At 41.0% G+C, this 13,512-nt stretch overlaps 1 protein-coding gene across 12 annotated transcripts in view; it reads right to left on the bottom strand.

Annotated features, from left to right (window-relative positions):
• The window catches only part of Mllt10 (MLLT10 histone lysine methyltransferase DOT1L cofactor), a 140,836-nt gene that overhangs the window by 5,548 nt on the left and 121,776 nt on the right, over positions 1-13,512 (bottom strand). For all 12 annotated transcript variants that reach the window (XM_031369092.1, XM_031369094.1, XM_031369093.1 and 9 more), the window contains 6 exons: positions 12,246-12,318; positions 6,452-6,606; positions 3,635-3,823; positions 3,152-3,240; positions 2,676-3,040; positions 1,932-2,028 (listed from right to left, as the gene is read on the bottom strand). In XM_031369092.1, the coding sequence (XP_031224952.1) occupies positions 1,932-2,028; positions 2,676-3,040; positions 3,152-3,240; positions 3,635-3,823; positions 6,452-6,606; positions 12,246-12,318 (968 nt within the window). The remainder of the gene's footprint in view (positions 1-1,931; positions 2,029-2,675; positions 3,041-3,151; positions 3,241-3,634; positions 3,824-6,451; positions 6,607-12,245; positions 12,319-13,512) is intronic.

Below are 13,512 nucleotides of genomic sequence, written 5' to 3'. Positions count from 1 at the left end.
GGTGAAGAACGATCAGCTGTCCCACTCAGTGACTGCCAGGTCAGGAAGATGACCATCTGTGGAGACAGATGGCGATGGTCACCAAGTAAGAGGTGAGTGTTTGGCTTTGGACAGTCTCATACAGATAGTCGGGCCTGCATCTATCTCCTGATTCTCTTCTTGCCTTTACTGCCCAAGTGCTACTGCAGCCAGACTTTTGTTCCTTTGTGGGTTCTTCTTTCTTCCACCCTTCTCTACCCCTTCAACCAGCTAACACAAGGATAGAGGGAGAAGGGTGGCATTATCCTTAAGACTACTTCCTCTGATTGGGGGCATCAGGTTCCTTAGGGCAAGTTTGAGCTTCACCATCAGGATATCTAAATTCTTTTTTTTTTTTTTTTTTTTGGTTTTTCAAGACAGGGTTTCTCTGTGTAGCCCTGGCTGTCCTGGAACTCACTCTGTAGACCAGGCTGGCCTCAAACTCAGAAATCCGCCTGCCTCTGTCTCCCAAGTGCTGGGATTAAAGGCGTGCGCCACCACCGCCGGGTGTTATCTAACTTCTTATTCTTTGCACACAACTACTTAACCAACCAACAACCCACCCACCCCACCCTCTCAGGGTCCTAGCATTTATGTACCCTCAGAATAGTTCCACGAATTACAAATGTAATTGCACAAACTATCTGCACCTGACAAAAATCACAGTCAACTGCTGTGGACAAACTGAAGCAGCCCCATAACCTGCACCTGGGATTAAAATGAAACCATATTGTCAATATATTTCTGTGTATTTTAAAGAAGCCAAAATTAAAGCACAGTTGCCGACATGTGTCTAAAATGCACTACTTTTGCGGAGGCTGAAGCTGGAGGGGATGAGATCAAAGGCAGCCAGGGCTACACACCAATGCTTCGTCTCCAAAACAGGCAGCGTCTGTATTTAACCTGTGTATTCTCCCATATACTTGAAAATTATTGTTAGAATATAAAGTAAATAATATATAATTACACAGTGTTGCTTAGGAAATTGTAGCAAGAAGGAATATACAGGTCCAGTACAGATAAATATTGTTAATATTTTTGATTTACAGATAAAGAACTGACAGATAGGCCAGAAGGATGGCCTGTATGTGATAATGGAGTTAATACTACTCAGGAAAATTACTTGCCTTCTGTTCCTCTACATCTCTGTAAAAGTCAGTATCCACCTGTTCAGGGTTCCTCTTCTTGTTTTCATCAAAATATACTGCAATTCTCCAGTATCTTAGCAGAATCTGGCTAGTGATTCTGGTTTCTCCTACTGAACCCATCTTTCCCCTCCTGACACAAACTCTTTCCTTAGAGCTACTAATGTTTCTAAGCCCTTAGGAACTATCATGTCATGTTCAGTTCAATATTCTTCAATGAATTCTTTACGGAAGAAAATAAAGCAAGATCAGCACAATTGATGTGGCTATTAGAGCTAGGAGACAGAATGGTGGTCCACCCGTCACCTCCCATCTTAAGATGAGCTGGTGATGAAATGCCACAGTAGAATGCTAGTCCAGTAAGCCTATCACATCTGAGGCCCTGGTTCTACTCTCAATACCACAAAAGAAGTGAAATGGCCCCTCACCCTCACCTTACTTCACCCCTTAGGCTATTTAATGCCTGCCCTCATCCGGTATCATTTTCTTCTTGGAAGGCATCATGATGCAAGTGTATGTACTCTCTCTTTCTCCTCTCAGGATGAACTGCCAGGAAAATATGGCCTGCATTCCAATCCCCAGAGCCTAGTTTAGCACCATGCAAGTTCTAACGTTTGTAAGACAGTCCACAAATGGGATGGCACAGGTATGCCAAAGGGCATGACAACTTCAACAACTTCTAAGATACACATTCACAAAGGAGGAAACTATTACAGTCACAACATCAGACACTGGCAAAAGGAAAACGTTGTCAAACAAAGAACTTACAGGTGTGAGCTGCTGGGAGTTTAACAGCTGCTGGAACTGCTGTTGCTGGATAAACATCTGTCTCTGCTGGTCCGACAGCAGCCCTAGTCCCGAGGCACTGAAAAACCATCACAGCCTTATTTTCTACTGTGCCCTTCTCAGGGGTGATGTGAAAGGCAGCTTCCTCATTGGGGATTTAACAAATTCATTTTGAACTACAGCACTTCACTATGTACAAATTATTCTTTCTCCTTATAGACAGATGTAAGCTCAACCATCAAGTAACAGAAACTCAGTCAGGAAGTTACTTTAAAAAGGTACAAACTTATGTATTTGTAATAAAAGTAGTCATTCACCCTGTCCCTTTACTTCATCAAAATCTGTGATAGAGTAGTATCAAAACTGTGCTGATCAAATTTGAGGAGCCAGTATCACGTGACTGCCACAAAAATACCTTAGTATACATGTATGTAATAAGGAAAACTAACATTTTAAGATAGATATCCCAGATCAGAACTGGCATTTTCAACACAATATATTTAATATGATACTGAAATCAATTTTTAATTGAATTACATCAATTTAAAAAACAAGTATATCATGAGTAGCAAGCACTTAATTTTTCCTAGAGAACATCTACAAAATGCATTTAAAAATCCTAACCCAAAACAAGGACAACACTAATAACATGTTGCATGAAAAACAAAACAAAACAATAATAGTAACAATGGTGACGGTAACAACATACTGAAGCAAGTCTCTTACCTGTTGGTCAATGCGGTGGCTGGCATGGGATGTGCTGCGTTAGGTGGTACACTGGTGTGGGTGAGAGGGGCGGGGTTCTGGGAGATTGTGACTGGAGTCTGAATCACACCATTTAAAGCTCCCACAATGCCGTTAATTGCCAGTTGGTTACCTGGCAAAGCTCCAATTATTCCACCCACTGCGGACACAGCAGGAATGGTGGATGTGACAGTCTGCATTCCACTAGCTAGCGCCCCCACTGTCACGCCATTGACTTGCTGAACCCCACTGACTCCAGAGCCTGGCTGAGCAGGACTCTGCCCAGCAGGAGGGGGAGTGGAAAGAGCAGAAGAGCTGCTGGTGCTTTGCCCACTGGAGGTCAAGTCCTAGTGCAAAAAGAATGAAACACAAGTTGCAAAGAGCACAGCAAGACTGTTTAACATGTGCAATGTTCACAAGTAAATCACACAAATAGAACCACACACAAAAAAATTTACCTGATTTAATACAGGAAGAGAAGTGTCAGGTAAAAAGCTGTTTCCTATATGTGGGCTCTTACTGTTGTTCAGTGAATCAGTAGGAGGAGCTAGAACCAGGGAAAGATAAAAAACACAGGCCCCATTAATTATATTATGTGTAAGACTAAAGGCTATTTAAAAGCAGATGCTGAAGCCCAGAATCCTATTACTCCTAACACTTATTTACATGGTGGGGGGGGAGGGGCTGGGGGGAGAGAGAGAAGGAGGTGTCTGTGTTGAATGTTGTAGCTTTATTTCAAAAATGAAATCTTGCATTTAAATAAATTTTACCACTAAACTATCCACTGAAGTGAAAACAAATTCAAGGGAATGACTAGGGCTGTCTCTGTCCCTCAGAAATAACTTACATCTTCTTCGTGTAACTTATAACCAGTTACTGTTGATTGTCTGCATGACATTAGCATCCATCCCACTGCCCTTACAACAGTCCTTGGTACTCACCAGTCTGTGCTGCATAAGTGTGCATCTGATGAGACGGACTAGGGTTTGTCGTTATTGCTGGGAAAGGCACTGAAAGCTGTGCATTCAACAACTGAAGACGTTCCTTTTTGGCAGTCAAGTTTTTAATCTGTTCCTCTAATCTTCGATTTTCAACTTGAAGTTGATGTAATGACTTTAACATTCCTAGAACTGGCAAATATTTCTGATTTTTTTTTAAGCAAAAACAGCTCCACTCCCATGACTGACTATTTTAAGGTCATAGCGTGAATTGCTTCAGACTTAAAATTAATCATGTGGAAATTTTGTAGGCTAATACTAACATGACTAGGGTTTATTCCTACATTTGAATGTAGATACAAACATCATGTTAAGGAAGACTATACCTAGTTGTACGACATGGAAGCTTTGCTTGTGTGTGTGTGTGTGTGTGTGTGTGTGTGTGTGTGTGTGTAATAAACAATAACCCAGCCCAATCAGGTTCAAATAGTTTCTATCCTCAAAGAAAAATGATGGCATTTTATTTTCCTCAAAATAAAATTTAATTAAAATTTCAAAGTACTTTTCATGATTTTTTATAAAAAAAATAATAATGACAATAGCTAAGAGTTACAATAGGAAAATTATCACCAATATGCTTTACCTCAAAGGACAAGTTTTCTTAGTTACTGTTTAAACACGCAGGAGCTGGTAGATGCAGTCTATGGGAGAACAAGCATGCACTTGGCATGCACAAGGGCCTGGGCAGACTTTTCAGGACCCAAAACAGCAGCAGCAGCAGCAGCAGCAGCAGCAGCAGCAGCAGCAGCAGCAGCAGCAGCCAAGCATGCTGCCACACACCTGGCAGAAAGCATGCCAACACCAGCTGCTCAGCATGTCTCTTCCCAGGCTCCCCAGCAGGGGGTGCTATATCTGCAACCCCTGCTACTTTTCTCTGGAGGAAGAGGCCTCCTCATCTGTTAACAAGCTTTCGGCCAGGCCTGATCACCTAAGACACTGTGTTAATTCTTCCAAGGCTTGGATTGTCAACTGCCAATCAAGAACATTGTTAGGCCACGATGGACATTTGAAAAACTCCAGGTATTAAAAAGTTGTATTTGCTTAACATGACCTCAGGGCCTTCCAAAGACCCTCTAGCATTACAAGACTTAAATTTTATTCCCCCTTATGGTGCCCAGATGAGAAAATAATACAGGTAGCCTGCCCTCTACCTATCCAAGCCTGCTCCAACTATGCATTTTTTTTTCTTTTTTCTTTTTCTTTTTTTTTGGGGGAGGGGGGGAAGAGAGGGGGGAAGCCATCATCGTCACTGTCCCCTGTTCCCGTTGGTATTAACACTAAATATGTATATACAAGATATACCATATGATTTCATAAGTATGATTAACATTCTGATTAAATATAAAATTTACTAATTACTATTCATGTTGCAAGAGCAGGGTCTAAATTAGTAGCCCTGGCTCTTCTGGAATTCTCTATGTAGACCAGGCTGGCCTCAAACTCACAAGGGATCAGCCTGTCTCTGCCTCCCAAGTGCTGGGATTAAAGGCACAGCTGCCACCTGCTTCTTCCTACCTGCTAGGTGGCAGAGTTAGAAACACGCATCACTATGTCTGCCTAATTATTATCCTTTCAAATTCTAAATTCTGATACCGAGCTACAGCTGACTAGATACATTTTTAAAAAAAAGGAAAAAAAAAGATTCTGGGCATAGGAATCTTGGTTTAAATCCTGAGCTGAGAGGAGAGACCATATGTTCTCACAAACTGTCAAGAGCAAAGTCCAGTAGGACAGAGGAACAGCAGCAGCTGTTTATTTCAACACCAGTAACCAGATAACACAAAACATAGAAGGCAAGCTTTTTCAATTTTCATGTCATTTATCTTCATACCAACCCTAGAAACAGGGAGAGCCTTACTCTCAAGTTCACGCCAAGACAGAACTTACACAAACAAACAAAAAACGAAACTTGCAGCATGTAGTGGCTATTCCTGCTTGTCAAGTTGACTATATCTGGAATGAACTACAATCCATGATTGGAAGGCTCACCTGTGGCCCTAAACTGTAGGCTGAGAGATACAAGTTTCTGACCTGGAACTTGGCATGGAGATCTTGAGGCATAGTGGCTATGAATCCCAGATGATTAAAACAGGAAGATCTCCAAGTTCAAGGTCATCTGGGATTAATCTGGGCCACACCTTTTGCTGGAGACCTACATAAGAACACTAGAAGAAGGAAGGTGCTCTCTCTCTCTCTCTCTCTCTCTCTCTCTCTCTCTCTCTCTCCTTCCCCTGCTTGCCTTGTGGGACTAAGCAACTGCTAGATACTTGGACTTCCATTCACAGCTACTGCTGACCATTGTTGGACTACACAGACTGTAAGTCATCAATAAATTCCTTTACTGTATAGAGACTACCATAAGTTCTATGACCCTAGAGAACCCTGACTAATACACTGGAGATATTGTTAAAGATGAATAAAGACAAATTTGGAGCTAAAATTAAAGAGTTAGCTCTGACAAACCATGGCACATACACCTTCTCTAATTATATAGTGCATGACATAATGTCATTATTTTGGGTAAACAGTTTTTCTGTATTTTATTTGTTTATTTGTTTGTATTTTGGGGGGGGGGGGGGAGCGGAGTTTCTCTATGTAGAACCAGCTGTCCTGGAACTTGATTTGTAGATCAATCCAACCTTGAACTCAGAGATCTGCTGGCCTCTGCCTCTGGGGGAGTGTTGGGATTAAAGGCTTGCACCACCACTGTTGCCCACTTCCAAGTATCCATATTTTAGACACAAGAAAATGAATACTTACTGTCACTAGGAGTGCCCTGCTCTAATAGAAACTGCTGTCCTTCACTCCACTGCCTCTCCAAGAGTTGTTCAATACTTGCTGCTACTGGAGGCAGATTTTCCAAACTACTATTGCTCGGTTGATCATATCGAATCTGTAAGTTGCTCACAGGGGATCTGTCAAAAACATTTAATCTCAAGTTAAAAAGAAGGGAATGTCTCTAAGCACCTGCACATCAATCTCCTGCTTTGTGCTAAGAGACCATTTTCCTGTATACATTTTCTAGCACCAAGAGGCCTAGGTAGCAATAAAATCATAATTGAGCCATTATCATCCTTCCTCACTAAATTATAAAATAATAGCGGAACATAGTAAATAATTAAAAACCACTAAAAAACATATGACCAATGTTCTTTGAAGTAGGGTGTGTGAACCAACAGTATGGTTTTCTTTCTAAGACAGAGGGAAACCAGACATTAGAAGAGCTTTAAAACAGACAGAGGAAAAGAGGAAGGGGCTAAAGAGCTGACAGAGGTGGACAGTACGCGCTGCTCTTGCACAGGGCCAAGGGCTACTGCCCAGAACCCACATGATAGCTCACAGCTCTGTCTGCAGCTCTAACTCCTGGGGATCTGATGCCCTCTTCTGGCTTCCTCGAGCACTAAGTCTTCAGATGATGCACACATATGATGTACATGTAGTAAAAGTACATATACAGATTAAAATAAAATTCTACCACTATCTATGTCTTAATGTACATGCTATCAGAATAACACTACAAATGTAACACTGTGGAGGAATTTTGAATCTAAACGTCCAATAAAAAGAAAAATTTAATGATTTTTAATTAAAAATAAAAATGTTTCACTTCTCAGTCCAAAGTAATTTTTCTGTGTAGAATGTAGGTCATACAAGCATGTTTTAATTTCACAGATTAGTTCTTCAAACAGATCTTAACCATTCTAAAACAGATGAAAATGAACATGTTCTATTCTTATGTACAGTTTTACTTTTCCATTAGTAAATGGGGCCATCTTTGTCTCTGGTCTTCATTGTACCTTAATAAACCACTAAAGAGCATTAGTATCCTAAGTATTTTTATACAATGTTCGCCATTTACAAATGAGGAGAAGGAAGATCTGGGGATGTGGGAAGGAGATGCCACACAAGGACCAGGAAATTCTGAAAGTTTGCTTAGTCAGTTAAGAAAGGCTCTGTGTCCTATATACAGAGCTCAAGCTGGAAAACAACGCTCTTCTAGCAATGAACTAGAGGTCTGGTCCCGGCAGAAAGCTTGGTCTCTATCAGTTTCGTAAAGACTTCAAGCAGTAAAGCATGCTATGTGCAAGCATCATAAGCTGCCCACCACGCTCCAAATTTGGGCTGATTTTTAAAGAGTAATGTAATGCTTAAATGTACACTAAAAATAATTTACTACCATTAATTGTATTCTGATCTGTTTAAAAAATTTTAAGAAGCAAAACTGCACTAAGGGATTCTGAATCAATTTTAAATAACTTGTGTGATAATGTAACGTTAAAAGAGGGACAAAGAAATTCTTCCTCTACTAAACATAAGCAAGATTCCATTAACTTTCTCATTTGAAAAGTAATCCATGAACAGTATAGAAATACAATATAAAAATCAGACAGCAGTGGAATAATTCTCTCACTTTGTAGTTTAGACTCCTTGTTTCCAACTGACAAATATTTTCTCCAGAATTTAATAAAAAAAAAAAAAAAATTACCTTTGCTGGGCGGTGGTGGCGCACACCTTTAATCCCAGCACTTGGGAGGCAGAGGCAGGAGGATTTCTGAGTTCAAGACCAACCTGGTCTACAGAGGGAGTTCCAGGACAGCCAGGGCTATACAGACAAACCCTGTCTCGAAAAACAACAACAACAACAACCATTACTTTTAAATAACTATATTATAGGAGCTTTATGAGGAAAGGTTTACGTCTACACACCCTTGGGAAATGGGTAAGGGTATGGACAGCACCTACAATGGTAAAGAATATGCTCCCTGAGGAACTCCCAGACTCATTTCCAGAGTGCTTGTACCAGCTTGCAGTCCCACCAGCAATGAAGGAGTATTCCTCTTTCCCCACAACCTCTCCAGCATCTGCTGTTACCTGAGGTTTTTATCCTAGCCATTCTGACTGGTGTGAGGTGGAATCTCAGGGTTGTTTTGATTTGCATTTCCCTGATGACTAAGGATGTTGAATATTTCTTTAGGTGCTTCTCAGACATTTGAGTGTCCTCAGTTGAGAATTCTTTAACTCTGTACCCCATTTTTTAATAGGGTTATTTGGTTCCCTGGAGTCTAACTTCTTGAGTTCTTTGTATACATTGGATATTAGCACTCTATCAGATGTAGGATTGTTAAAGATCTTTTCCCAATTTGTTGGTTGCTGGTTTTTTTCTCTATTGACAGTGTCCTTTGCGTTATAGAAGCTTTGCAATTTTATGAGGTCCTATTTGTCGATTCTTGATCTTAGAGCATAAGCTATTGGTGTTCTGTTCAGAAAATTTTGCCCTGTGCCCATGTGCTTCAGGCTCTTCCCCACTTTCTTTTCTATTATTTTCAGTGTTTCTGGTTTTATGTGGAGGTCCCTGATCCACTTGGACTTGAGCTTTGTACAAGGAGATAGGAATGGATTGATTTGCATTCTTCTACATGTTAATCGCCAGTTGAGCCAGCACCATCTGTTGAAAATGCTGTCTTTTTCCCACTGGATGGTTTTAGCTCCTTTGTCAAAGATCAAGTGACCAAAAGTGTGTGGGTTCATTTCTAGGTCTTCAATTCTATTCCATTGATCTTCTTGCCTGTCACTGTACCAATACCATGCAGTTTTTATCACTATTGCTCTGTAGTACAGCTTAAGGTCAGGGATGGTGATCCCCCCCCCCCCTCCCAAGAGTCTTTTATTGTTCAAAATAGTTTTAGCTATCCTGGGTTTTTGGTTATTCCAAATGAATTTGAGAATTGCTCTTTCTAAGTCTGTGAAGAATTGAGTTGGAATTCTGGTGGGGATTGCCTTGAACCTGTAGATTGCTTTTGGCAAGATGGCCATTTTTACTATTATTAATCCTGCCAATCCATGAGCAAGCTCTCATGAGCAACTTCCCATTTTCTGAGACCTTAGATTTCTTTCTTCAGAGACTTGAAGTTCTTGTCATACAGATCTTTCACTTCTTCGGTAAGAGTAACACCAAGATATTTTATATTATTTGTGACTATTGTGAAAGGTGTCATTTCCCTAATTTCTTTCTCGGCCCATTTATCCTTTGAGTAAAGGAAGGCTACCGATTTGTATGAATTGATTTTATATCCAGCCACTTTGCTGAAGTTGTTTATCAGCTGTAGGAGTCACTTAAGTATACTATCATATCATCTGCAAATAGTGATAATTTGACTTCTTCCTTTCCAATTTGTATCCCTTTGATCTCCTTTTGTTGTCTAATTAGTCCTCTGGCTAGGACTTCAAGTACAATATTGAATAGGTAGGTAGAAAGTGGACAGCCTTGTCTAGTGCCTGATTTTAGTGGGATTGCTTCAAGTTTCTCTCCATTTAGTTTGATGTTAGCTACTGGTTTCCTTGTATATTGCTTTTAATATGTTTAGGTATGGGCCTTGAATTCCTGATCTTTCTAAGACTTTTAACATGAAGGGATGTTGAATTTTGTTAAATGTTTTTTTCAGCAGCTAATGAAATGATCACTATGTTCAAAGCAGCCATATCTTTAACAGCCAGAAGCTGGAAACAACCCAGATGTCCATCAACAGAGGAATGGATATAGAAAGTATGGTACATCTACACAATAGAGTACTATTCAGCTATTAAAAACAATGACTTCATGAAATTCGTAGGCAAATGGATGGATCTAGAAAATATCCTGCGTGAAGTACACCTCAGTCACAAAAGACCACACATGGTATGCACTCACTGATAAGTAGATATTAGGCAAAGAGTGTGGAATACCCACGATACAACTCACAGACCACATGAAGCTCAAGAGGAAGGAAGACCAAAGAGTGGGTGCTTCAGCCCTATTTAGAAGGGGGAATTATATAATCAAGGGAAGTGGAGGGTGGGAGGGACTTGGGAGGAAGAGAAGAGGGGAGGGAAAGGGGGCAGGATCACGTATGGGCTGTACAGAAAGGGTCAGGAAATTGAACAGAGGTGTGTAGCAATGGAGGATGGTGAACTGAGGGTAGTAACCAGAAAGTCCCAGATCTCAGGAAAGCAAGAGCTCCCCCGCAGGACTCCATGGGGATGACAGCTGAAATACCCCACAAAGGGGAGGGAGAACCTATTTGAGACCATATCCAGAGGTTAAGCATGCCCCACCCCGCCCCACCCCACCCCCACATTGAAGGATGGGGCCACCCCCCATCTCCAAAATTTTAACACAGAATTGCTTCTGTCTAAAAGGAAATACAGGGACAAAGAGTGGGCCAGAGACTGCTCCACCTGGGGATCTATCCCACATGCAGACACTAAGCCCAGACCTATTGAGGATGCCAAGAAGTGCTTGCTGACAGGAGCCTGATATGGATTTCTCCTGAGAGGCTCTGCCAGATCCTGACCAATACATATGCGGATGCTTGCAGCCAACCATTGGACTGAGCACAGGGACTCCAATGGAGGGGTTAGGGGAATGTCTGATGGAACTGAAAGGGGCCTTATCTGGCATCAGAGGACCCAGTATTGAGGAATGCTACAGTAGGTGGGTGGGGGAGCACCCTCATAGAAGCAGGGGAAGGGGAGGTGGGATAGGGGGTTTGCAGAGAAGAAACTGGAAAAGAGGGTAACATTTGAAATGTAAATAATTAAAATATCCAATTAAAAAAAAAAAGAAAAAGAAAAAGAATGTGCTCACTGGATAATGGTGGTTCACGCTTTTAATCCCAGCACTAGGGAGGGGGTTTGAGGACAAACCCCCTCTTGAGTTTGAGGACAGCCTGGTCTACAGAGCAAATATCAGGGCAGCCAGCACTACACAGAGAAACTCAGCCTTTAAAAATTAAAATAAAGTAAAATGAAATAAAATAAAAGGTGCTCCTTAAAAAATATCCCCCAACTGAGTGAGCAACACAGTGTTCCTTGTCAGAGGGTGACTCATTCTCCTTTTCAGTGGAACCCCTCCCTGACAGGAAAAGACCTAAGGACTACACCAGACCTTCTGTCCTCATCCCACCCACGTGAGGAGAGTTTATAAAGCTGGAGAAAACTAACTAGAGAAGGATGCCAAAGTTGGAATTGGAATAAAAAGACAGACATCACTAAATTCCATGCTATTTCATGAGCTGATATCTGTTCTACAACGTTGTCCCCCATCAACAGCAGACCCACAACCCACTCTGATAACTACCGAGGACTGGATGCTCCCGGCATGTCATACAAGACCCAAAAACACACACAATGCACTGGATACACTCTGCTTCCAACAAAGCCTAAAAACTAGCGGGATCTTAGGGAGCTTCATCTATGAGGCAGCACCTAGACACTCAGCCAAAGCTGAGCCTCAAGGGTGACAGTCGCATTAATCATCCCACAAGCTAAATATATAAATGATAAATAGTTCAAACTGATTAGAAACATGAAAATGTATTACTTTTAGCTTAGAAATCCAACAATGTGTTTAAAATTAACATTTCAATTAATTTAGAATCAATTTTCTTGTCTAGACAGGCTTGTCTACAGAATGTTTTTATAGCCTCAACAAATACACACTTTCCTACTCAAGATAACAGTGTTTCCAATCTCAAGGTGTTTCTTGCCTCTGCTTCCCAGTAATAACAAACCTTACCTTGGAGAGAGGCTTCCTCGAGGTGAGCTCCCTCTACCAACCAGACTTCGGGTATTGTCTCCGAGATCTTGATCTGCAGTATAAATATTCCAGAGTTGATAACAGGACTCTCTTACTAGAGATACCAAGTTTTAAGATCCTGCTCTGAGTCTTCCTAAAACACTTATCAAGCCTGTACCAGAATCTTCCCAGTTATGAGACAAAGACGAAGCCCTGCCATGCTGGCTGAGAGCTGTTGAACTGGGGCATGTACAATGCGGTCCATACACATCTCTGTGGGTGTGGCCAGCCATGGACTATGTTCTGTCCTTTATTCCTTTCAGGTTTACAGCATAAGAGCATGGTTTGAATTTGCAGTGCTCTCCCCCTCAGCCACTTTTAATTTCTATGGTTAAAGTAATAAATTGCAGCTGTAGACAACAAATCTGTATGCTGGTCACAGGGAACCCTTATGCTTTGTATTTTTTAACACTTTGTATCCCAACAATATCCCAACAAAAGTCCCAAAATACATTGATACATCAAGACTTAAAGTTGTTAAGTAACTCCTCACACCAAAAATTATGTAACATATTTCCAAATTGGTAAAAACAATCAAAAATCTAGGTATTTGCATTAAATGAAAAAAATGTTCAGCTTGATATATATACTGCAGAACTCCTAAGAGATCTTCATGTCTTAAGCAGCTAGCATTCCACCTGGACAGCCCTTTCCAATCTATCTGGACTGTCTCAGGGTTGGAGTCCCCTTACTCTAAGTCAGGCAGCCACTAACCCTTGAAGGGTAAGGACATGATGGGTGAGAACTGCTAAAGCCATTCCCTCTCTGCAGCCAGCCAGGACTATGTGGACATGTCAACAAATCCATAAAGATGGAATGAGACAAACACAAATGAACAGGTAATTAAAACAGCACAAGAGACAAATACAACAAATGTTAACTGGTCCAAAAACCACAGGATTACTAAACACTGCAGAAATTTTCTACCAAGGATGTTTTTAAACCAAGTTTGGGTAATTCAATTTCATGAATTATGCAAATAAAGGTTTGGACTATTCATGGTAAAACCCAATGCTATGTTGCTTTCACTGCATAGAATTTAGGACTGAACAAATCTGTCAGAAAAGACACTGTGACACTCCTGTCTGCTGATGGCTCAGCTTAAATATTTGCATTTCAGAGAGTAAAAAAACACAGCACTGCTTTACAGCATACCATTTACATACTTCCAAATCTAATTCTTTTCGTTTTCAAAAAACGAAAAGAA

This window comes from Mastomys coucha, unplaced genomic scaffold (genome assembly GCF_008632895.1).
Source record: "Mastomys coucha isolate ucsf_1 unplaced genomic scaffold, UCSF_Mcou_1 pScaffold15, whole genome shotgun sequence".
NCBI classification, from domain to species: domain Eukaryota; kingdom Metazoa; phylum Chordata; class Mammalia; order Rodentia; family Muridae; genus Mastomys; species Mastomys coucha.
The sequence above is the reverse complement of the archived record's forward strand: the minus strand, read 5'-3'. Positions and strand labels throughout refer to the sequence as shown.